General features: G+C 42.3%; 3 protein-coding genes across 8 annotated transcripts in view; 2 read left to right on the forward strand and 1 right to left on the reverse strand.

Moving 5' to 3' along the window:
- Nucleotides 1–6621, forward strand: part of C9orf72 (C9orf72-SMCR8 complex subunit) — a 32619-nt gene extending 25998 nt beyond the window's left edge. Inside the window, exon 11 of one of the 4 annotated variants that reach the window (XM_081065229.1) lies at nucleotides 5670–6552. In XM_081065229.1, the coding sequence (XP_080921355.1) occupies nucleotides 5670–5736 (67 nt within the window). In that variant the 3' untranslated portion in view covers nucleotides 5737–6552. Of the gene's footprint in view, nucleotides 1–5669 lie in introns of all 4 variants that reach the window. The other 3 variants (XM_081065237.1, XM_081065238.1, XM_081065230.1) reach the window with 3 other exon arrangements.
- Nucleotides 6622–13570: 6949 nt separating this feature from the next.
- Nucleotides 13571–25186, forward strand: part of MOB3B (MOB kinase activator 3B) — a 179330-nt gene continuing 167714 nt past the window's right edge. Inside the window, exon 1 of one of the 3 annotated variants that reach the window (XM_081065239.1) lies at nucleotides 13571–14081. The gene's annotated coding sequence lies outside the window, so the exon portion shown is untranslated. The remainder of the gene's footprint in view (nucleotides 14082–25186) is intronic. The other 2 variants (XM_081065240.1, XM_081065241.1) reach the window with 2 other exon arrangements.
- Nucleotides 18907–19530, reverse strand: IFNK (interferon kappa; the record flags this gene model as incomplete). The annotated part of the gene is made up of 1 exon (XM_081066472.1): nucleotides 18907–19530. One exon carries the CDS (start codon nucleotides 19528–19530, stop codon nucleotides 18907–18909), a length of 624 nt encoding a protein of 207 aa, XP_080922598.1.

Raw genomic sequence — 25186 nt, forward strand, 5'->3', positions numbered from 1 at the left:
TCAGTGACAACCTTTGACACAGTATAAAGCCCACAATCCATGGGGAGACACAGGGCTTTAGAGATCTGATCCCAGCAAACCTCTCTACCCTTTTCTGTCTCCACTCACCCCTCACGGGGAGCCCTGATGAATTAACTACCTAATGAACTAACTACCTGTTTCCCTATACACCTTGCTCATCACTGGATTATACACATGCTGTTCCCACTGCCTGAAACACTCACTTCCTTCACCTGGGTGAACTTGGACACCTGTCAATAGGGAGTCACCTTAGGTTGGTGTCCTGTTCATCCAAGCCCTTCCCTCAGCTGCAGATTTAAAGCATTCCAGAATATAAGCTCCATGAGGCAAGGCCCATGTTTGTGCAATATCTTATCCCTAATTGCCTAGCACATAATACGTTGATTAAAATGGTGTTGAATTAATTACCCTCTATTCAGGGCTCTTAGAGGTTTCTGCTATCGTCCTACATAGTAGTTCACTCTTTATGCACTTGTTTATTTGCCTCTCATTTGGGGTTTACTTGTCTCTCATTACACTGTGAGCTCCACAAGGCTGGCCCTTGTCTTACCACCATCATATGTCCAGCTTGCAGCGTGGCGCCTGCCATGCAACAGGAATGGTGACTTCCGAAAGAAGGAATAGTGCCTATATACCATTAATCTCAGATTCTGAAGCAAGGGGATTTATGGGCCCCCCTGCAAGTTCTTGGATGTTACCCCAAAGATATTTTTAAGCAAAAGTTTGCATGTATGTACGTATTTCTGAGTGGTGGGCCCATAGCTACCTTCAGATTGTCAAAGGGATTTCTGATTCCCCCACAGGTAAGAAACTATGTCCTAAAGAGTTATTTTTACAAAATTGTTGTGAAGTAAAATGTTTGCAAGGTAGTTAGAGAATCAGCCCATTTGACTCGGATGAGGTAGCGGGTTCATGTCTCTTCAACCTCCAGCAGTCTCACAGGCGAATCCCATTGGCTGCAGTGGGTGTTTCTCCTGGGTGCGTATCCGTCTATGCTGCCCTCTCCACACATGCCTGTAGGAGCAGTTGGAGACTCATTTGCATGGCTTTCCTGGTTCTAGAAGCTTCAAGGGTTTCAGCCCCTGGGGCCAGTACTACACAGCATTTTAACCAGCATTTAGGGAGTAGGGGCTTTTCTGTTCAACTTGAGACCTTCTTTGATCCACTTTGGCTAGACATTTTCTCTGGCTTCCATCAATACACTCGGCATTGTTTTCTGGCCTAGACCCACACAAACAAGAGGAGACTAGAGATTCTCTAAGAAGCTTAAAAAAACACATTTTAAAAATAACTTAAGCAAATGAATTCATTCTGGCAAAAGAAAGCCAGCTATGTAAAATAAACTTTTTTAGAGTTTCGCAATAGCAGGTCCTGAAAATGTAAACAGCCCCAAGGTCCACATAAGCTGAGCCATTTGGCTGAACAGAAAGAGTCTCTGGCCCAAATTCTGCCTGAATAAAGAACACCTTACAAAACTAGGAGTCAATGACCATCATATGTGAGAACAAGATAGGGGGGCGGGTCATCCCAACCCAAGGACAGTGAGAAAGTACCATGACTAGATACTCAGAATGCTGGCTTTCCAAACCAAAAGTTAGGATGGTGAGGGATGGGGCAAAGTGAAGCAGGGGGGCTACCGCCTCTGCCTCAGGCCCTTGCTCAGACCTTACCAAGGCCCCCACTTTCCCTAGGGAAAGCCAGAGTCCACTCTCAAGTCAGGAAGCCCCTACAGTTTCTCCCTGTGTTCTGTTGACAATATAATGGTTCCATTGAAACTGTAATAACATATTTATACTTGGCCAAAGGAACCCACACGATTATAATAACTTCATACCCAGCCCTAGTTTTTTAATAATAATAATAATAATAATAATAATAATGTTCTTTCTAATGAGGCCTGTGCTCTTCTAATGAACTTACACTGGGTTTATCTGTGTACTAGAATAATACTTGCTATAACTAAGAAACACGGAGATGATCATTTTATCTCTGTATATGCTCTCCTTCGGAACAAAGTCCTTGCTCATCCCTTAGTAGTAATCAGGTTCTTTCTATGTGAGGATCACTGTGCTGGAATCATATTTTATTTTACTTTTATCTTTTTATTTATTTATTTTAAAGTTTATTGGGGTGACAATGGAATCATATTTTAGAACGGACAGAACTTGGAGAAATTTAGAGAAAGAGCACAGAAGCTGTTTTTTAGAACTAGAAAAGGCAACTTATGGAAAAGGGTTAAAGAACTTGCTATTATGTATGCCAGAGATCTAGGAAATATTGGTCTAAATCTTAATATTTCAGGTATACAAAGGATCCTGGTTAGAATAGCAGCATTTGAGTAATGGCTACGACGAGTATGTGCCAGGGGCTTTATGAGCAATTTCTCGTTTGACCCTCACAACAGCCTTATAAAGTGAACATCCTGTGGTACACGAACAGGACACCGAAGCAGAGGCTTAATGGTTGTCCACATGTGATGGACACTTTTCACAAACATTCTGTTGCTTTTTCTCTCTCTCTTTTCTTGCCTAGAAGTTGGATTGTACTTTTTCCCTTTCACGGGAACTCAGACATGACCACATGAATTTCTGTGGCCAATGAAATTTGACCAAGTGACAGGTCACTTTCAAAAGGAAGGTTAGGAGAACGACTTTGGTTGTTTCCATGTCTTGGCCACCATAAACGGATAAAGAAGATGTAGTACATGTACAAATGGAATACTATTCTGCCATAAGAAAAGAAGAAATAGTGTCATTTGAGACAATATGGATGGATGATGATATTATACTAAATGAAATAAGTCAGAAAAAGTCAAGAACCATATGATTTCGCTGATATGTGGAATATAAAACTGGAAACAACAAGGGAACAAGACAAACAAACTTAGAAATAAAAACAGATAGACATACGCAATAGTTTAGTAGTCACCAGAGGGTAAGAGGGAAGGGGGGAAGTAAAAGAGGGTAAAGGGGGTCAAATATATGGTGATGGAAGGAGAACTGACTCTGGGTGATGAACACACAATGGGATACATTGATGATGTATTACAGAATTGTATGCTTGAAACTTATGTAACTTGACTATTGTCACCCCAATACACTTTAATTTAAAAATATATGAAAGGCAGGTTAGAGAATTAGTTTGAGCTTTGCCTCCTTTTCACTCTACCACAGCGATCATTAACCTTCGGGAGGTGGCTGCGGTCCTGCCGTGGGAGCCACAGGAGCAGAGCCCCTTTCCCCACCCCCAGCAACTTAAGAGGAGCATGTTGCATGAGCAAGACATAACCTTTGTTTTAAGTTTTAAGCTTTGGGGTTAAGTTTTAAAACTCAGTTTTAAACCAATGAATTTGGGAGATTGTTTCTGTAGCAAAACCTCACTGATAGACCGAGTCACCCAGCTGACTTGAACTTGACCTATCTCTATTGCCCACAACTTAACCAACATGCTGTGCTGCCTTCCAAGTGGAGAATGATGTCTAAGTATCTTCTACCTAGTTTGAGGAGCAGGGAAAAAAGGTATTATCTCCAGGGATAGAAATTGAGATTCCCCAGTGGGCAGTCAAGACGGATAGATAAAGAGAAGAGAGGAAGATCAAGGGAACTTCCACTGAAGATTTACTCAGACGAAAATATAGTTAATGTTTTGATACATTTCCTTTCAGGCACGTTTACTGAATACTTTGCGTACATTTCCTCAAAGAGAGTTCCAACCTAAGGGGAAATTTCTTAATAGACGAGTTCCTGGCTTGGAATTGTTTTGTCTGTTTCAAGATCTCTGTCTGATTTAGTCAGCTTATTTTCCTACAGGCCTCACAACACAGGCCTCTCCTCTACTAGTCAGCACACAAAATGGTCTTTATTTCTTGCCTACCGGGAACTCAGGGATCTTGGTTTGGATTCCCCCCAAAATGATAGCCTGAGACAAGGATTTGAACGCGGTTCGTTTATTTGGGAGGTGATTCCAGGAAGCAAGAGTGAGACAGCAGCCTGACTAGAACAATGAGGAGGAAAAGCTACCATAAGGATGAACTGACAACCAGTCACCTCAGGCTTGGCTCTGTGACACATGTCAAGAATGCGTCCTGTAAGTGTCCACCTGAAGGACCCGAGAATAGAGCTTTTAGCCATTGGCTCTCGTTCCCACTGGTTGTTCCTAGGGGCTTCAACTAGCCCTTCATCTAGTACAGATACTGTGTTCACTCTTAGGTCAAGCAGGCTCTTGCAGCTGTGGGAAAGAGTCTTGAGGCTGACAGTGAAATGATGCCTGGTGTATGCTTGCTAGAGATCTGGGAAACCAGCCACCATAAATGCATTGGAATCAGAGATGTGCCCAGTGATGTGACAGGGACACCAAGTATGTCTACCACGCCAAACTGTACCCCTAAACTCTAATCTCAGTTCTTACGGGACTGATGGATGCAAGGTGATACAAAGTTGGAACTGAAGAGCACCAAAGAAAGCCTGTTTGAGCCCTGGGCCAGTTTTCCAATCTCTCAAAGAAGTAATTATACCTCCTATCCGTCATCATTGTAAGGATTTGATGAGCGAATGCCCAGCACAGCTCCTAGCACGTAATGGGCATTCAGTAACTGTGAGTTCTCTGGCCGCCATCTCCTGTAAACATTCTAGAGCTGTACCAAACACGGAGGCAAATGACCTTAAGCGACCTTCCAGCTCTTCCCCTGAGCTCTCCTTTTGCTTCTGGGGCTCACTGCCCGCAATTTGAGCAGCAATGAGGGGCACCTTCAAATGAAAACCTGGTTTAGCATCTGCTGAGATAAACAGAAAAAAAACACAGGGAAGCAGAAAGACAAGGAAAGTATAATTCAAGTTTATAAAGAAGGAGAATTGTTCTCCTGGAACATCAGGTAGAAATCTTGACAAGTAGCTGTCATAAATCCCCTTTGGCACAAAGTAACGAAGGAAGGGAAAGAAAGGAGGAAAGGAAAAGGGAGGGATATAGGGAGGGAGGAAGGAGAGAATAAATGAAGGAAGGAAGGAAGGAAGGAAGGAAGGAAGGAAGGAAGGAAGGAAGGAAGGAAAAAAGGAAGGAAGGAAGGAAGGAAGGAAGGAAGGAAGGAAGGAAGGAAGGAAGGAAGGAAGGAAGGAAGGAAGAAAGGAAATTACACATTCATCTCTACAGAAACTGTTGAGCATTAGGTAGTAAGACTTGGAGAAATTTTTAACTGTAACTTTTCTAAAAGACTTCAGGGAGATATTTTTCCTCAGAAAAGCATCATCAAGGCTGTTCAGTACCTAAGGCAAGTCTCTTTCATATTACTGGACATGAAACACTATCACCTTTGAGACTGGCCAGAGGCCATTTAGAAATTCAATAATTATTCCCCTTAAGGGGCTTTCCAAATGGTGAAGCAGCTTCTTAAGAGGAAATTAATATTGAGCAGTGTATCAAATCTAATTGGAATCTTGAGGAAACAGGGTCCTGAGTAGGTAAAACAGCTGGAGGCTAAAGTAGGTCGGGATGAGTGATACTCTCACTTTTGTGTCTTGCCTTAATTATGATGGGAAAAGGAAACTGTTGTTTATTTTTTTATGCCAGGAAGGCAGGGGGTGGTTTGGAGTGGCTCCGTGTTTGTGAAGGTCAGTGTGACAGTAGAAGTTTATTTCTTTCCTTTCTTTCCACAGACATCTAAGGATTGCTGAGAAGGCGCAAGACTTTCCTTGGTTTGCATACAGGGCAGGTGGAAGTTAACGACTGACTTATTCGCCTGACTTATTGGCCTTGGTGGTGGGATTGATCACTCATTATTTTCCTATTTGGAAGAAGGAGGGGGCTGGGATCCAGTTGGAAGCTGCCATGACACACCGTCCCTCTCTCTTATCTATCTTCCTACACCTCCTGTATGTAATTACTTTGAGAGCACAACTTTCCAAACCCAGTATGCACACAGTGGTCTGATTTTCTCCCAACTGAGCTAACCGGCCATCCCAGGCTATGATGTCTTTAGATGAGACTACCTTAGACTGTCATTCTCCTGGCAAGTAACTCTCCTGGAATCATATCGAAGCTGACCTGTTTTACGGTGAGACAATTCCTCTCCATTATTCAAAGTACTGAGGCGGACCACAAGTGTACTATGCCTGGCTTGTGTAAGGCCAGAGTAAACACATCAGGTTCATCTGAGAAGAGTCACTCATTAATCAAACTAATAAAACACAAACAAAACCCCACCATCTAGTAGCAAGATTTGAAGGGACTTTGGGTCTCTATGAAAAATACAAACAGATCCTAAGAGCATGAGGTAAGATCACAATCACGTTTCAATAAAATTGACTGAAAAATAACTTGGGAAAGAACATTCACTCTATTTCTACAGAGTTGAAGTACATAAATGTCCATTATGATTCCAGATGGCACCATCTTGTTCAGCTGCACTGATACAACTTGGAACAGTGTCATGGGAGCTTCCCAGCCCTGAGACTCATATACCTCAGTTCCACTTCCTCAAGATGGGGTTGATGTGATGTGGATTTCAGAGAAAATGATTATAGGCATCAAGTGTCATTATAAAATATGTTAATAATTATGCTAGCAGAAAACATGCTTTAACATAACATGGATTTTTGTCATGGTTTGAAATAGCTTAAAAAGTTATATATAATATATACATATATGTATACATATATGTATGTATATATGTTATATATTTGTAAAATACATATATAAAGATATATATGTATCTTTTATAGTTATCTATTTTATATATCTGTATATGTATATGTATATATATATATATATATATATATATATATATATATATTTGTTTGATTTGTTTTTCTTTGTTTGTTTGAATTGCCATTGTTTCAGTGCTTAGAGAGAGCCATGTACATTCCTTTCCAGGATCCAGAGATGTCCCATAAAGCACTGTGGCAATCTCTCCAGCCTTCTGACTAGTTAGGGTTTTGAAAACAAAATCAAAGTAAGGGCACAATATGCCTTACTGTTGAATATTGGTTAGTTAGACACTTAGATTTGTGAACTCTCATTGCTTGGGATGAAAGGCGGGGCTCTGATAATATCTGCTGTTTGCTAGTAAATTGCCTATAACAATCACAATTAGTGCACTATGACATTGGCAGACTCAGTCAATGACTATGCAAACATTCTTTTCCACCTTTACTGTATTTGTGATCTGTTATGATGTTGCCATGGTGACACCCTTTTGATATCCCTTTGCTCTTTGATACCCTCTCAGAGGAAGCTGTAATGAGGAGGTTTAGCAATAGACAATTTCTGGGATTTTTCTTCTATGCCAGAAGACCAACATGACTTTCCTCATACAGGAAATGTATAAAGCATGGATTGAAATTGATGAAAAGTAATTTGCACTGACTTGGGCAAAGAATGTGAATGTTATTCATTCTATATCAAACTACCCAGAGATCTACTCTCCTTGTTCCCAATTCCAGGAAATGACATCCTAAGGGACATTGAGGCTTCTGGATTCAGTGTGCAAATTAACACGTGCTGGGTGCTGGGGTTTCTTATGTACATGGGGATGTGGCGATATGAGGGTGGTGTGAGAACGATGAGCAGCAAAGAGAAAAGAGGTGGTGTTTCCTGAGCACTAACCACGTGACAGGCACTGTGCTAAGTGCCCTACATACATACCTTCATTGAATCCATACAACTGCCTATATTATTATCCCTGTTTCATAAGATGAGGTAGCTGAGACCCAAAGAGACTCTGAAGCCCGTTCTCTTCATCACCATGCACATTGTCTCCCTGTCATGCGCCTTCCAGGCGATTCTGGCTCCTCTCTTTTCAGTAGAAGAGCTCGGAAGGGAGATTCATGAGTGCTCCCATCGAAAGTCCTCTGACTTATTCCATAGGAACCTGGAAAGGATTATCTGAAGCAGCCTAAAAGCTGACAACTTCCCTTTGGACAAATGCACCCTGGTGGCCTTTTCCACTTGTGTGTCAGGGCACACAGAGCACTGATGGTCATGAGATCCAGAATCAGTGTCCCAATCTCAGTAGTTGTGTAATCTTGAGAGAGTCACTTAATCCTTCCAGCTTTAGTTACTTCATCTGTGAAATGAAGATGGTCAAAATCATACTTGTCCAAAGGTCGGAAATGGCCCAGTTGTCTCATTATCCACTTTTGTTCTCTTTTAGACCTTTTGAGCCTAAGATATTTGAGACTGAGCCCTGGACCCAGAATTACAGGTCCATGATTGTCCGTGTACAATGTGGCAAACAGCAGTCTTGGAAAACAGTTTATCTGGCAAGAAGTTCATGTTTCTCTACTACTTGTTGCCTTTTGAGTTACAGCTTCAGACATTACTTTGACAACCTCCTCAGGTAATTTTCCTCCATTAATAACTGTTAACAAAAATAATTAAATTTCCTTTGATCTCTAGCCTAGCATTTGGGATCCCAGCCATCTAACTGCATGCCTAGTCCTCATACCAGCTATATTAATCTTGATTCCCAGGACACATCTCGCACTTGTCTACCTTCCTGTATCTTTACTCCTGTGTTCTATCTGAAACAATCTTTCAAACTCCACCAATGTCCACCATCTTTCACTCCAGCTCAAATGCTACAGTCTCCCCTGGAGCTCCCCATAATCAACTTCATCCAAACTTAACCTTGCCCATATCTACGCTCCACAGCAATGTGTTGGCTTTTTATACGCTGCCTCCCATAGTCTTGTTTATATTATTGTTATTTGTGTATTTGTCATTCTGGTTAGATTGTAAGCATCTTGAGGGCAAAATCCCGGGTTGCCCATTGCCACATGCTAGTGGAAGGGGAAGGTGAGGGATACAACCACGAGCTTTCATCACTGCCAAGTCTCAAACCTGCTTACACAATGTGTCAGGTGCATGACTGTGAGCAAGTTACTTCAACTTTCTAGTCTATGATTTTCTCACCTGTACCAACCACAGAAAGATCTTGTAAGAATGCAATGAGATATTCCCTGTAAAGTGCTTAGGAAGCACACTGTAGGTACACAATAGATCAGTTCAGTATTTACAATATCTATGGTGAGGTCTCTTCATTAATTAATCAATAAATATTTATTGAGTGCTATATTAGTCTGCACAGGCTGTTATAAAAAAAACAAAACATAGAATGGGTGGCTTAATCAATAACGTTTACTTTTCACGGTTCTGGAGGCTGGGAAGTCTAAGGTCACTGTGGCTATCGGTTTGGTTCCTTTTGAGGATTCTCTTCTTGACTTGTAGACAGCCACCTTCTTGCTATGTCCACACATGGAAGCAAAGAGAGAACTCTCTGTTTTCTTTTTTCCTCTTGTAAACCCACTAATCTCATCACGAGGGCACCCCCCCAATCAGCCCATTTAACGCAAATTGCCTCCCCAAATACCATCACATTGAGGGTTAGGGCTTCATCATATGAATTTGGAGGAGGGGAGACACACTTCAGGCCATAGCACGTGCCTGTACATTTATTGAGATAGTCAAGGGATAAAGTAATAAGCCAAACAGACAAAAATCCCTGTCTCATGGAATTTACATTCTAATGGAAAGAGTAAGGTGGTGTGGTAGACAGAATAATGCCCCCCCAAAGATGTCCGTGTCTTATCCCCATGACCTATGAATGTTAAGTGGCAAAGGGGGATTGGGTGGTAGGTGGAATTTAAGGTTGCTAATCAGCTAACCTTAACATAGGGAGATAATCCTGGATTATTTTGATAGCCTCAATATAATCACAAGGGCCCTTATTAGTACAAAAGGAAGTAGAAAGGCCAGAGTAATGCAATATGAGAAAGACTCAACCTGCTGTTGCTGGTTTTGAAGATGGAGAAAGGGGACCATGAGCTAAGGAATGCAGGTGGCCTCTAGACGCTGATTAAAACAAGGAAACTGATTCTCTCCTATAGACTTCAAAAGGAATTCAATCGTGGGGACACCTTGATTTTAGCCCAATGAGACCTGAGACTTTTTTTTTTAATTTCATTGGGGAATATTGGGGAACGGTGTGTTTTTTCCAGGGCTCATCAGCTCCAAGTCGTCGTCCTTCAATCTAGTTGTGGAGGGCGCAGCTCAGCTCCAAGTCCAGTTGCTGTTTTCAATCTTAGTTGCAGGGGGCGCAGCCCACCATCCCATGTGGGAATCAAACTGGCACCTTGTTGAGAGCTCGCGCTCTAACCAACTGAGCCATCTGGCTGCCCAAGACCTGAGACTTTTAATCTTCAGCACTATAAAATAATAAATTTGAATTGTTTTAAGCCACTAAGTTTGTGGTCATGTGTTACAGCAGCCATAGAAAGGCAGTATATATATTGGATATCAGATGGCAGTACATTCTATGGAGAAAACTGCAGCAGGGAATGTGGATAGGGAGTGGTGGAAGGGGGTGGTAAGTGCTAAGGGTGCAACTCTATTTTATATAGAGTTGAAAGGGGAGGCCTCTGGTGACTTTTGAGCAAAGAACTGAAGGAGGTGAGCTAGAAAGTTATGAAGTATCCGAGGAAAGAGTGTTCCTGGCAGAAAGCACAAAAAGGATGAAGGCCCAGCGGTAGGAGCTTAACTGGCATTTCTGGAAACCACAGAGGGCAGTGTGGATGCAGTGGAATTCGTAATGACGAAAGTAGTAGGAGACAAGGTCAGAGATAAAGGAGGTGCTGTTTGTGTTGGTTTTACTCTGAGTAAAACAGGAAGCCCAAGGAGGATTTTGAGTAGCCAAGTGATATAATGTGGCATACATTTCAACGGAATTGCCCTGGCTACTGTATTGAGACTAGAACACATGGGGGGCGGGGGGGCGGGGAAGCAGCGGGACCAGTTAGGAGGCTATTGCAATAACCCAGGCTGCAGGAATTTGTGGCTTGGACCAGTATGCAACTGTGGAGGTGGTGGAAAAGAGGTCTGCTCTTGGATAGCTTTTGAAAGGCAAAAACAACAAGATTTGCTGATAAATAAGAGGTGGAGTAGAAAAGGAGAAAAGTAAAAAATGATTCCATGATTTGGGGCCTTAAATAACTAAAAGGTTGGAGAGGGGGAAGACAGCAGCCGGCACACGTCTGAGGTGGGAGGTCAGGTCAGTTTGAGTGAACTTGGGTACCTGAATCCTCCCATTCTTTCCCTTCAGATTTTTTTTTCCACAGAAGCAAAGAAGCATATACATAAGGAGTAATAGCCAGTGGGAAACAGTATCTTATTCAATCCATGATGAAGTCAGTTTGCCATACAATACCCTTGCAGGGCTCTGATAAAAGCTGCATTTCAGAATGAGATGTAGCCCAGCATGCTACAGGTAGAATGTTTGTGTCCTCCCAAAATTCGTTTATTGAATCCTAACTCCCAGGGTGGTGGTATTCAGAGGTCCTGAGGGTAGAGCCCTTATGAATGGGATTAGGGCCTGTATAAATGAGCCTGAGAAAACTTCCTTGCCCCCTTCTGCTATATGAGAACACAGCAAAAAGAGGTTTATGAGGAAATGGGCCCTCGCCAAACACTGAATCTGCTGGTGCCTTGATCTTGGACATCTCAGCCTCCAGAACTGTGAGAAATAAATTTCTGTTTACAAGCCACTCAATCTATGGTATTTTGTTATAGTAGTCTGAGCTGGCTATGACACAGGAGAACAACGGAGAGCTTGATTCTTGAATGCTGGCTCTTCCTAGCAGATTCTGAACGTTGAGCCATCCTCCTCAGCCACCAGTCACAGGGAGAAAAGCTGGGTGAGAGCTGGGGTAGCTTTAATCTTGTACCCCACTCATTGATGGTGAAAGTTATCTGGGAAACACTGAAATCCCTCCCAATTGCCAGATTTACCATTCCTCCCCAGGGAAGGAGCCGCTACAGGCATGGCAGTGTGTTGAAAGTCCTCTTTCCCTACAGGCAAGGCTGAAACCGAGTAGAGAGGGTGTGACAGTTCCATTAATGTTTCTTGATTAGACTCAACTGCCCTCTTCACCCTGTGCAAGCCCTGCTCATCTGCACCCTGCGGGGTGTGCCCTGTCTCCAAGACAGAAGTTAGATCTCAATGCTCTGCCTTAGTTTCTGAGACAAGAAACCTTATTTTTTTCCCTCTCTTCTTGATGGGACCAAAAAGATCATGTAATGAGAATTCTTGGGCAGGCAACAAACAGCCTCCATACAGTTAGGGACCAGTAAGTGAGAGAGACGTACTATTAAGCTAGAGCGATTTAGAGACACTTCCTTTGCAAGATGGCACCCATGTTTTCTTCTAGTATTTTATGGTTTTATTTTATATACATGTATACACGCACACACACACATATATGTACATATATAATTAAATATTTAAACCATCTGAAATTTATGTAAGTTTAAGATTATATTTAATTTTTTTCCAGAATACTATAAAATTGTTTCAACACCATCTGTTAAATCATTTCTTTTTCCCCATTGCTAAATTCTTGTATGTATTTGCATCAATTTCCCATGTATTATCTCCTTTAATCTAAAATGGTCTTGTAAGATAAGTATTGTTATACATGAAGCTACCTGGGACAGAGAAAACTTGTATCTCAGAATTAGGAAAACACAACAGCAATAGAATATGAATATGAAGGCTTGAAGAAAGTTTAAGACCTGGCAAATGCATTTGTAGTAGATAACAGCTTCATAAATAAATTTTATTCTATTTATTATAGCTCTAGCCAAAAGAAATAATAAATGCAGTAAATGCCTTGTTAAAAAAAAGTAAAAAAGAGACCCTGCCATCCTAATTGTTCTGGATGATGAAGAGCTGTCTGGTTGCCACGAGGCCAAAAGATCACAAGGAGCTTTAAAAGCAGCGGCTGAGACTTGAGGCAGTTTGGAAATGCGATTGCATTACTCAGTGATGAGCAGAGACATTGCTTCGTGGCTACATTTTTGTATTTGTTTTTTTCCCCTCATGTTTGAATTTCATATTCACAATCTCCAGTATCTTTGTGTTGCCTAAGTATACAGAATTAAATCGAATCATTTACTCCAGGGTTGACAGCATTAGACCATGACTATTTATTGCATATTTCTTGCAATATCAGAAATACCTTGATATTGCAAAAGATATAGGTGGTTTTAAAGGTTCCCTTCTACTAGCTGTGGAAACCACTTTTGGGGGAGCGTGTTTTCTCCATATATCCTAGTTTCTACTTAATATACTTCCATGCCTCTTTAAAATGTGTAAGAAGAATTACAAAATGAAATCCTTCGTTATTTGGTACTCCTCAATCAATATACATTCAGATGGGGAATCAATATACAATCAATATACAATCAGATGGGGAATAAAAAGATATGGAAGACTCGTTCTTTTCTTCAGAAAGCTTAATATGTAATAACTTCCACTGTGAACTACGGACACTTTCTATGTTTAGTTCACCCCTTACAACCACCCTGCAAGGTAGATATTGTTCTCTCAAATTTAAGAGGCGAATACTGAGGCGTACAGACCAAGAGCACACAAGTAGAAAGTGGCAGGCTGTAGGTTGGGCTTCAAAGTCCGTGCTCATTTCATCACTCCTAGCTCATTATAACAAACCTGGCAGAATCTCAAAGTTATTTTCTAGTGATTAATGTTCCTCCTCCATCAGGCAGTCCATGGCATTTTTCAACGTCAGAAAATCTTGGAGAAGATACGGGATTTCCCCCTCTCTAGGTCCCTTGGATGTGGCTGCTTGTGGACCCAGAACGCACCCTTTCTGGTCCGATATCTTCCTTGCCGCCCTGGCCAGAGGGTCAAGGTCTTTTCCTTATGGTTGGGAGCCCCAGTAGACTGCCCCTTCTACACCTCTTTCCCAAGGAAAGGTGACCCAAAGGCGACCGGCCTTGTCTTCTCCACGGAACTGCCATTCCGTGAGCGGCCGCCAGGAGGTCCCGGCTCCGCACCCCGCGCAGCTGCCGCGCGTTGAGTGCTCGTGGGGGCTACTTCGGAGCCGCGGCGGCTGCAGCTGGAGCCCCGCGCTCGCCCGCCCGCGCGTTCGTTGGGCCCGGAGCCCCTCGCGTGGATCCCTAGGCGTCGCTCCTCCTACCCGAGCTCACCCTCTTCCTCTCGCGCTCGCTGCAGCGGACCCGGCGCAGGAAGCCAGCAGGGCCCCAGGCTGGAGGTAAAACCCCACGGGGAGGGAGCTCCCGCTCCGAGCGAGGGAGGTGGCGCAGCCTGGCAGCTGCTCGCTCCGGGTCGTGCCCAGGCGGGCAGAGGTGCTGGGTGCACCTGGGGGCAGATGCACAGAGGGCCTGGGTGGCGGACCCCGCTCCCCGCCCGCCCTCCACGTGCTTCCGGGGCAGGGATCGGCCTCAGACCCCTGCCCGGGGCTTGGCTCTGGCCGGCTCACCGCGCAACCTTCCCGGGCAGGAACGAGAGTCCGGTCTCCCCCGGCCGCCTCCCGGCTGCGGGCCCTGATTTTAAAACATATCAATAAAATCCGTCTTCCTTCGGGGCACAAGTCTGTCCCCGGACCCATCCGGAATCGCAGATGACTGCAGGGTGCGTGTTGGGCTGTGGGTGGCGGGAAAGCAAACTTTTACAAAAGTGCGCCTGGGCAGGGGGACGACGTGGAGGGCGTATTGATCTTGAAGGAGAAAGTTCGGTTTGGGATTGTGAAGTCCCCTCCGCTACGTGGGCCAAGTCACCCCCTGAACTGTCGCTGCTTCGTGGAGGGATAGGGTGTGTAAAGGACGCACGTATTCTGCTGAACCCCAGGCCAACAACTGTCAAACATCCCAGCCCCTCCCTTCCCTCTACTGAGGAAGATGGTGCAAACCCTTTAACTTCCCTTTGATTGCTCCTCCCTGCCTTTGGACCCCTCTCGTAAGGGTAAAGGGCTGACCCTGGTGCCGGGCAATTAAGTATCAGATATCCCAAACTCCCCAGGGTCCTTTCTCACCCACCTTCCTGACCCCCTCCCCGACGTCCTCCCCGTAGAGACCACGCGACAGAGCCTGCTAAGATCCTGGCTTTTTGCTTCTTCGCGTTTCCCCTATTGTGTGCCTTTCCAACATCTGGCGGGGCTCAGAGAGAGAAGGAAGCCCCGAGCGCCGTCCTCCCCAGCCCCCCACGCCGGCCACCGGACCCGCTCCGGCCGGGGATCTCGACCCCAGCGAGGCCGCCTGCCCCACCCGGGCCTTGCGGTTAGAGGGCGGTTAGAGGGCGGAGGGAATGTTGCTTCTTCCCCGCCTCCTCGGCTGCCTGGGGCCCAGGGCGCAGTTCTCAGATCCTCTGCCACACGCACTGCAACAGGCGCAGATCCGAAAGGGGCGCTCGTTTCGAGAGCGTGGAAGCGCGGTTCCACCGTATTGCAGGGTGTCTGTTGGTGGGTTCCCGCGGACTTCGGTCTCCGCTGTGGCTGCAGCGGGACGGGACCAGGGCACTTCTGGCAGGCAGAAAGCCGAGGTTCTGAGGTCTGCGAGGTTCCAAGGGCTGGAGGGCAGGCGAGTCCCTCGCCTTAAAGAGAATGAGGGCGGAAAGAACCTAGGAAGCCTCAAACCTAGGACGCTAAACTAATGGTGAAGTGGCTGCCTCCAGAATGAACGTGGAGTTCTGACTTCGCCTAGGGCTCCAAGTTTAAATCCCAGGCCCCCTCTCGGTGTTTAGAAAAGACAGACCCGAAGGACACAGCGCAGACGCCGCCAAGAGTGTTCTTGCTTGGAAGTCGCTGCGAAGCCGTGGCTTGGGACTGGCCCCGAGTTCCCCTGTGGGTGCGCTTGTGAGATTACAGGTGGCCCTACTGCCCTGCCTTCCTTCCCAAGCTAGATGCTTACATATCGTACTTGCTCTTAGTGAACGTGGATTGTGTATTAAGGAACAAAAGCTAAGTAGCCACTCTGAGAAGGCAATCCCCGAATGGTACCCCCGGAGAGTTGCTTTGCCTGTGAGGGAAGGCCCAGTCAGTGCACCTGCTGGAACCTGTACCTGTACTTACCCTTACACACCCGGCGTCGCCAGCTTTTTCTGCAGGACGCCCAGTCAGCCCCTCTTCCAAGAAGACTCAGTTGTACTCTTTTTATCCCCCACTTTTTGATCCCTCCCCCAAGCCAGAGTAGGGAGGAAGGTCCCATCTCAACACTTGTGACCTATGTACCCATGGAGGCATTTTAAGTGGAAACTGCACCTGGCTCTGCACAGCTCTAGGAGTTTTCCCTTTACCTGACTTAACAGAACTTTTGCTCTTCCATTTAATGAAGAAGAAAAATGAGGCACTGCTAAGTCAGGAAGGTGGATATATGGAGCACTTTTTCCAGTGATTTTTGGATATGACCAGTGGGACTAACAACCAAAAAAAAAAAAAAAAGAAGTAAAGTCTTTGAAGCCCCTGAAGCCACTTTAGATATACTTCGTTATGAAAATGACCCCCACGGAAGGATTCCTTTGAAATTTAGTAGCTGCTCGAAGGCTCAAATATTGTCTGTCAGTATTTTTTCCTTAGGGACGATGCCAGTTTATGCCCTTATCTAAGAAAGTGAAAGAGCCATGCTCTCTCTCCCAGCTACCCCAGGAAGGAAAACAGTGGGAGATAAGCTCCTACAGTTTCTTTAATTTTATTTAAAAAAAAAAACAAAAACAAACTCCCCCACCCCCAATTATTGTAGAAAACAGAAAATACACAGAGGTGAACATGAAAATGAAGAGAGGAGGAATATTATAAACAAGGCTCCTGTGAACATCTTATCCAGTTATTTCCTTGGAATAAATTTCTGGACGTAGGCTAGCTTTGTCAAAGGTGTTGATGCCCTTTGTAGGATATTTAAGATTGCCGTATTGTCCTATAGGAAACGTGTGCCAGTTTGACAACAGTTGACAAGAGGACTTTCCCCCCTATATTCTACTCACACTCTATATTGTCATTTTTTTCATCTCTGCCAGACTGATGGGGAGTATCTTATTGTCTTCTTTTGCATTTCTTTAATCATAAATGAGATGAAACACATATTGTCTATCAGTATTTCTTCCTTAGGGATGATGCCAGTTTGTGCTCTTATCTATTTTTCAGTGGTCATGTTCTCCTTTTCTCTGCCTAGAGGTGCTGTTAGTAAAAGCATTCTGTTCTAACTTCCGCCCCTGCCCTTATAATCAGACAGTCTTTATTGACTTAAAGTGCCAATTCTCTTCCGTTTTGTATAGCAAACATTTGGCAAGACTACAACGATAAATTACTAAAGTAACTGACATGATCCCAATGGAGTTATTAGGGAGGCCATGCAAAGGCACTATTAGAGAAATTCATGGAAAATACCAAGTGTATACTTTCTGCTTAGTGGCTTGCATGCCCCAACTCCTTTACAGTTTGCAATACTGTTTTTTTCTTTTTGCTTGTTTTGTGTTCATTTGTTTCCATTTAGAGCAACTCTGTTGATGAGTTATTTTTACTAAATGGATGATACTATCTCATTTTGTGGTCACTACTTGCTCTAGTTCTTTAAATATTTCTTCTAACCTTTGGTCTGAAATTTGCCTGTCTTTCTCTTTTTGGCTATACCATTTGAGTCCTATACTCTTGAATCTAAACAGTTTAGCAGCACACTATTCAAACAGTAGCAGGAGAGGTCTCTCAAGGACTGATCCAGGTACATTTCACACTCTTTCTTTTGTGCATTTGTGTAGCCACCGTCTCTATGTTGTTTCTCAGTCTAGTTGTGTAGGATACAGCTCCCTGGCCCATATTGGTGGTATTATGAGCGGGCTGCTCATGACAGCATGTGGTAGCTGATAGCAGCACACAGCAGCCCACACTCTGGAGCCTTTGTTCACAATCTTAGCTGTACAGGGTGCAGAGGGCGCAGAGCTCACTGGCCCATGTGGGAATCAAACTGGCGACCTCGGCGTTGGGAGCACGGTGCTCCAACCACCTGAGCCACTGGGATGGCCCTCTATGATAGTTCTTGATTGGAGGTAGATGATTCTGAAATGGGGTGGAGGTGAAAAAGGAAGAGAAAACTCATTTCAGCCAGATGATGAATAACGAGGGACCACATGAGAAAATTTAAGTAAATAATCTAGGTAATCTGGGTACAACCTAACTTTTAAAAAGATAAAATATATAAAAGTGGCATTAGAGCGACTAATTTACTTAACAGACAGAAAGTGGTCTTCTAATTGGGAAAGTCCAATATGAAATTTTTCCATAGTATGATTGTAAACAAGGCATTTCATTCCATGCACACAAAACAGTGAAGGTAGATATGATTCTTTCCTGCAGCATTTTTCATGCCGTTAGGAATGAACAGTGCTCTCTGCATTAGAATCGTAGGCTCTCAAAGGTTGAACAAAAGCTTAATGGCCATCTAACTAAACCATCTAATTAAACCATCTAATATCAGAGAGTGAACCTTCATTTTCTTAAAATAATAAAATACCATCCTACAAACTTTGTATCATTTCAAACAAACCAAGCTGAGAAACAGAGCCCCCCCTCCCCCTCACTTTTTGGAGAGCTCAAGGAGAGAGGTCATTAATTTTATGGAAGTTTGTATAAGTTCTTTTAAGGTACTGAACTTTCATAGAATTAACAACCTTGGCAGCAAGAGCATTAAAGTCATTGAGGTGTTACATTTTCCAACATTCTCTGATCCATATTTTCTAGCCATTGGCTTGGTGAAGTTCAAAGGTAATATAGCAAAGAAAGTACGAAGTAGAATAGCAAAAGGAAAGAGGAACAGAGGGTAGAAGATGGAGAGAAAATTTTGTTCCTTTAAAAATGTCTTCAGGACTCTCTTTCAAGACTCTTGGTCACCCAGGGGATGGTTGGCATTATCTCACTTAGAAAGGTGAATGTGGCTATTACAAGGCCAAACTTTAGAGACAGTAAACATTACGTAAACCACCGTCAATCCAGCTGAGAGCAGGCTTAAAGGATATCACAGTAATTCTTAAAGAGAAGATAGAGGAGAACGAGATTTTGGAGAGAAATGGAATTTTGGTTTTAAAAATATACCTTATTTTCTCCTGGGGGGTGCTGTGAATCTCAGAAAGTAGTACAAACATCTTATGATTTCCAATCGGACGATCTCCCCAGCACAGTGACTGAATTTCTTGTCTTTCAGGAAATTGCCTATCCTACGGAAGTATCTCTTTAGATTTAGGTTGCTCAGCTGGGAGACCATAGCTCCTGGATGTTTCCCCTCAGCCTTTTCCATCTCTTTCGTGTCTTCATTTTCCTTCTCCTCTTTCAAGCATTGTTCCAGGTACTGCAATTGCTGATCAAGTCCGATTTGGATTTGTCTCAGGTGTTTCTCTTCCCAAATGGATTGGAAGGCATATTGACTGAAGATGTTGAAGGCCTGTTTGGATATTTCATAGAAGGTCTCCCTGATGTCTCTTTTTAGAGGCTGGGTGTATGACAGGATCTCTTTGGGCAACTCAAATGCTTTGTTTTCTCTTAGACACTCCACAGGAAATGAATCGCCCATACTATTCAGAAATCTCAGGTTTTGCCATGTGAGTCTATGCAGGTGAAAATCCAGCAAGTTACAGTCCAGAGAGAGGATGTGAGGGATGAACAGACCCACAAGGCATGCAAGCCACAGACATTTCTGAATCACGCCAGCCTTGGTGCTCATTTTTTTTTCTGAGCTAAAAAATCCACAACACTCAAGGTTGACAGTGATGTTCTAGGTCTTACGTATACCTTTGCTGGTCTTTTATACATCTGAATATATCTTCATGGGGAGGAGTTTTCTCATTTGGTTCTCAAGGTTTCAGCCCCTTTCCTTTGTCTCTGAGGCTTTTTCCCCCTTTGGGTGACTACACTGAGTTTGGAAATACTACTTATTTATTTATTTATTTATTTATTTATTTATTTGAAGGAAGTGAGCAAAGCATTACCATTGCATTACCTTAGATGCCTGGATGATCAATCCAGGACTTTAGAATCATCATAACAAAACTGATGGGTGCAGAGTATGTCAGAAGAAACTGAAAGGTGTATGACTCCATACGCTCATTCACCCAATACTATTTTATAAGAGAAAGCAATCATCCAAGAACTATTTTTTTTGGTACCTGGCTCTATAGCCAGACATCTTTCCTCAGTGAGTTAATCATAGCCATTGATCAAATGACTATGATTATTTGATTGTAAGGCTAATCTTGTTACATTAAGCTTCTTGAGTTGGATATTATCTCTTTGTATTTGATTTTTCTGAGTCTCATAAAAGAGGACAAACAGAGTTGGTCAATTGAGCATGATGCTTATCAAATAGAAGTCTAAGCCAGCTAGGTTTCCTGCTGCCATTAGAAAATGTTGATACTCTCCAGCCATCCTTTCTTTTAGTTAAAACTGAATCAGTGCTTCCCATCTCTGCCTAGCATTTTGCGGGCCTCTCATATCTTTCATAGAAGTCCTCTAGGGGGCTGTATATTGTGGAATATTTTTCTGCTTCATTAACCCCTGTTTTGCACTTTTTTTTTTTTTTTAAATTTTAGATATGGTTTAGCATTTTAAAACTTTTGCTTGGTTATCTTTCCTTCTTTGGAGGTTCTGGACACTGTAAAAGTTTTTGTTTGTTCCTGTTTGTTTTTCATTGAGGAGGTGTATGAGTAGGTGATTGCCCATTTTAGCCAAACTTCTTTATACCTGTGGTAATGATAGCTATTCACCATTTACGGTTTCCACTTTGTTTGACCAAATACCTTCTTCTGGGTATAGTCAAGGCAAATGGATTCCTGTCTCCAGAAGCGTGAAGTGGGATCTCATTTAGGAGGACAAGCTTAATAATCTTAAAAAAAGAAATATATTAATTTTCCATAAAACTATTTTAAAATGGTAAGCAGTCACAGTTCCACAAATATGGCAAATTTTGATTGGAAATTTGGCTTAAAATGTTCTTATCTAAATCAGTTGGCTGCCCCAGAGGCTAATTGTGGACAAGTGAGATTTCTTAAAATCCTGCTTTTTGGACTCATTTCGGATGAAAAGAAAACATATTACGTATATTACTCTATAGGCTCTCTCTCTAACTATATTCTGATTTCACAGATTTTGTGGGGTGACTAACTTGGGAAAATAATTGGCAAAAAAGGAACTTTAATATAAGTTGGCACAACCTTCCTAGGGAGCAAAATGGTAATATGTGTCAAAAGCCTTAAAAAAAGGTACATACTCTTTGACTCAGTAATTCTCCCTCTAGGAATTTGTGCTCAAGAAATAATGATGAATGTCTTTAAAGACTTAGCTGTTAGGAAGTTTATCACAGCAAAAAACTGAAATCAATTTAAATGTTTAGCAATAGGTGCTTGGTTAAGTAATTCATCAGTTAAAATTTATGTACAAGCATAAAAAATTATGTTGTGGGAATATATTTGGCCACTTGAATAGATTCACTTTGTAGCTTAAAAACAAGTTTTCGTGGTAGTATATAGGGTCTAATACCATATTTGTTATATATTTGATAGTAAATGTTATATATTGTTACGTATTAACAAATATGCATATATATACAGAAAAATCTAGAAGTACATATACTACAAATATTGAGTCTTTATCTCTGACTCTAAAAATAATAGGTGATTTTTATTTACCTAGGTTTATAAATTTTTCTGTAATCAGCAAATATTTCTTATTTAATAAGACAAAACTGTTTTAAAAATAAGATACATTTAAAAAGAAAAATTATTACATATCTTTAGTGGGACCAGTACTACTTTATTTATTTAAACAGTTCCATTCTAAGTACTTCCAAAGGAAATGTGAATTTTCTCCAAGACTCAGTTCCAATACAGTTGATAAGAATAACATAGAATATGTGGGAAGTTCACTGTAGTATTCTTGCAACATTTCATTTAAAAATGTATGTGTTTATATAAATATACATGTATATTTATGATTACACACACATAGAGTCTATAAAGTGCAAAGCACCTCTGAGGGCCATACCTTCTCATGTACCTCACGTAACTTCTTTTCCATAAAACATAGTGAATTGTCCCAGTCATAACTTCTCGTCCCTCTTTGGGGCTTTTACAATGCTTTGTCCTCTTTAATTATTGCTTTAAGAAGTAGATAATTGTGTAAGTGTTGATCTCTCAATTTTGTCTACTCTCCCTTCCCCACCCACTCAGGGTGCTTAGCATACTTTGCACTTGAGACAGTTCAACCACACTAACCAAGCTGAGAGATTGCTCAGTTGAACTCCTGTGCTAAGAGGTTCTGCTCATAAGTGATGGAGATGGCTGGAGATATGGCGCTTGCAACCATCTTGAAGTTCCCTATGTTTTCTGCCAGAAATTTCTGCCAGAAATTTCCCTCATCCCACACTTTTATGGTCATTTATAGTCATAAACTCCTTTTACAGTCATTCCACATCATATTCTCATTTATTCAAAACTGTATTTTTAGCATTTAGCACATACCAATTACTGGGCGAGGTCTTGAAGAAGGAGGAATAAGGTACAGTCCAGGATCTCGAGGAGTCCATGATCAGAGAAGCAGACATGCTCTTGAGTGTTTCGGATAGCAGGAATAATGCATAGGTCTTCCCTACAGCATGACCTCATTCCCCATGTCCTATAAATAAATGTGATGTTGACACTATTCAACAAAGAAGGGAAGATGATTGACATGTCTTCCCCCCTTCCACCATTTAGGTTAGGATTGCCTGATTCAGTAAATAAAAATACAGAACACCCATGCAATATATAGGATGTACCTATAAAAATCATTCATTGTTTATTCGAAATTCAGATTTAATTGGGTGTCCCATATTTTATCTGGCAACCCTGTCCACCGTGCAAGCTCCCATTGACCTCTTAGAGCAGAACTCAGACATGGAGCTCTGTACAGGAAGCTTTTTCCTCTATTAGCTGTCTGCCACGTGCAGAGGTACATTCAGTTACATTTCTCTGCATTGGCTTTACTTGTGCACATATCCCTGACAACCATGCATACTCCAAACAGAGCCCCTGCCATATTAAAACAAAAGAGTATACACACACACACACTCACTCGTACGTAATTGTTCTGATCAGAAGCATTATTGGGTGACCAGTCATTGGTCGTGCCTCTGTTCTGTAAAAGCCATACCATCTGAATACATTTCAAAATATAATCAGAAAATTGAAAAGAATGACAGTGTAAGGCAATGCTTTTGTCCCAAAATTTGCCTGTCACAACTGCTCAGTCTGTCATTAGTGGGTTATGTGTGGCCATGGCTAACGTTTCCATGATATCCGTTCTTATTCCTCTCGCATGTCTTGGGACCACTTACATGTGGTCGGGCTTTCCACAGAAGGAAAGCTGATGCGCAGGGACTGCTCTGTTGTCTATGAAACTGTGGGAATTCCATGTGGATTCCAAGGTTAGCAGTAATGGGCACGACACAATTTGTTTAACAAACTAGAGATGAGACATTTTGGTCTAGACAAGATAGCTATGATTCAGCTCCGGGCATTTGGCATCTTCTGGTAAGATTTATTATTCTCCATGGGAAGGCAAGTTTCAAACCAGCATTTGAGAATAGCATGCTGATCATCCACATTACTCAGTGCCTGAAAGTAAGTCATTCCATTTGTGGGGTTAGAAGGAGGGTGAGCCCGTACAGAGCTCAGAGGGGAAGCCTTGTGTCTGTGTGTGGCAGTGCTTCCCACAGGACCTGGAGACGTCAGTCACCACAAAGTGGTGTGCAGCTACTGTATGTTAGCTCCAGGCCGACACTGAAGCTCCATCAACTTGGCTTTTTACTCATTCTCAGTGGCTCCCATATTGGGATCAACCTGTCCCATGGTCCTCTAGTCCCTTTCTTAGCTCTTCTCTCAATGCTGTATCTGATATGGAAATGTATAATGACTACACAAATAATACATGGAGATGTCGATATTGTAAAAATTTAAACACTGCAGATAAAATGAAAGCTTTTCTTGCCAGCTCAGCCTCACGTCATGCCACTGTCCTGCCGTGCAGTAACTACTTATCAGTTTGGTATGTGTTCTTATTTGATATCTGTCTCCGCATTAAACACTAAATTCCGTGAGTGCAAGTACAACAACTGGCTTCTTTCCTGCTCCCTCTTGAATGCCCAGCAGAACCCAAAGAGATCAGAAGAGACCTGGATCACTGCCATGGGTGATATGTGGCTTGGGAGTTGGGAGACTTATTGTATGTATACATATATATATTTTTTTTTCATTGTATACATGACAATTTATTTATGCATTTTATTAATAATTGACATTTACATTGGCTTAGCTATCATGGACAGTGTTGATATGAACTTTTTATACATTGTTTTGAATGAACACATGAATACATTTTGTTTGGTCATCTTACAAACAAGTAGAATTGGAGCGTCAGATGTTATGTAGGTATTCAACTTTAATAAATACTACCAAAATATTTTCTGAGATGGTTGTAACAGTTTATACTCCCATCAGTGGTGTTTGAGAGTTCTCGCTGTCCTGATAGTCATGCGTTTGTGTAAGCTACCATCCTCCCTGTGTGTGTGCTGAACCTACTGACTTGCTTCAAATCTATAGAAGAAATATATACACATATACATTTTTAAAAATTGCTCAAGCAGGATTATAAAAGTTGTGACATTCTTTGAAGTTTAATCCTATAAGCATATCTCTGTGACTGTATATATGATATCATTTGGAGATAATATAAAAAATCTGCGTTGTAAACCCTTCATGAACATGAGCCCCAGGATAACTGGGTCAGCAGACTTAAATCAGAAGGATCCGCGGACCTATCTCAGCACCTGGCACATAGTAGGTACTCAGTAATTATTGGTTGGATGACTGAAAGAAGATAAGGAAGCCATGTGCCAATATTTCGTGGTTGAGTTATTTTGGTGTGGGGATATGAGGAGGACAAAGTCAGGTATTAGGGATAGTTGAGAAGTTCACAGAATTGTAGATGGCAGCTCAACGGTCCATTCAGTGTCCCCTCCTTCTTCCATTGCTTTTCTTTGGGATTCCCTGAGGTTGGTTATGTCATGAGAACTGTCATACTTCTACTATATTGGTAGCACATAGTTTGTATTTTGGGGTTGACATATATCTTTCCCTCCAGACAAGAAATGCATGTCTTACTCAGTTTTGTTTTTATGGCATCTCTTACATAAAGACACTAGTTGCTCATGGAATAAAAAACAACATGTGATTTCTTATGGTTTTAAAATTTGGGTATTAACCTGTGAGGCAAAACTACTGAGAGGTTCCAAGACCATCATCCCCCCTGACCCCAACATTGCCATTTCTTTGTATGAGTCGCTCCTA

Source organism: Rhinolophus hipposideros (assembly GCF_964194185.1).
Source record: "Rhinolophus hipposideros genome assembly, chromosome: 11".
NCBI lineage: Eukaryota > Metazoa > Chordata > Mammalia > Chiroptera > Rhinolophidae > Rhinolophus > Rhinolophus hipposideros.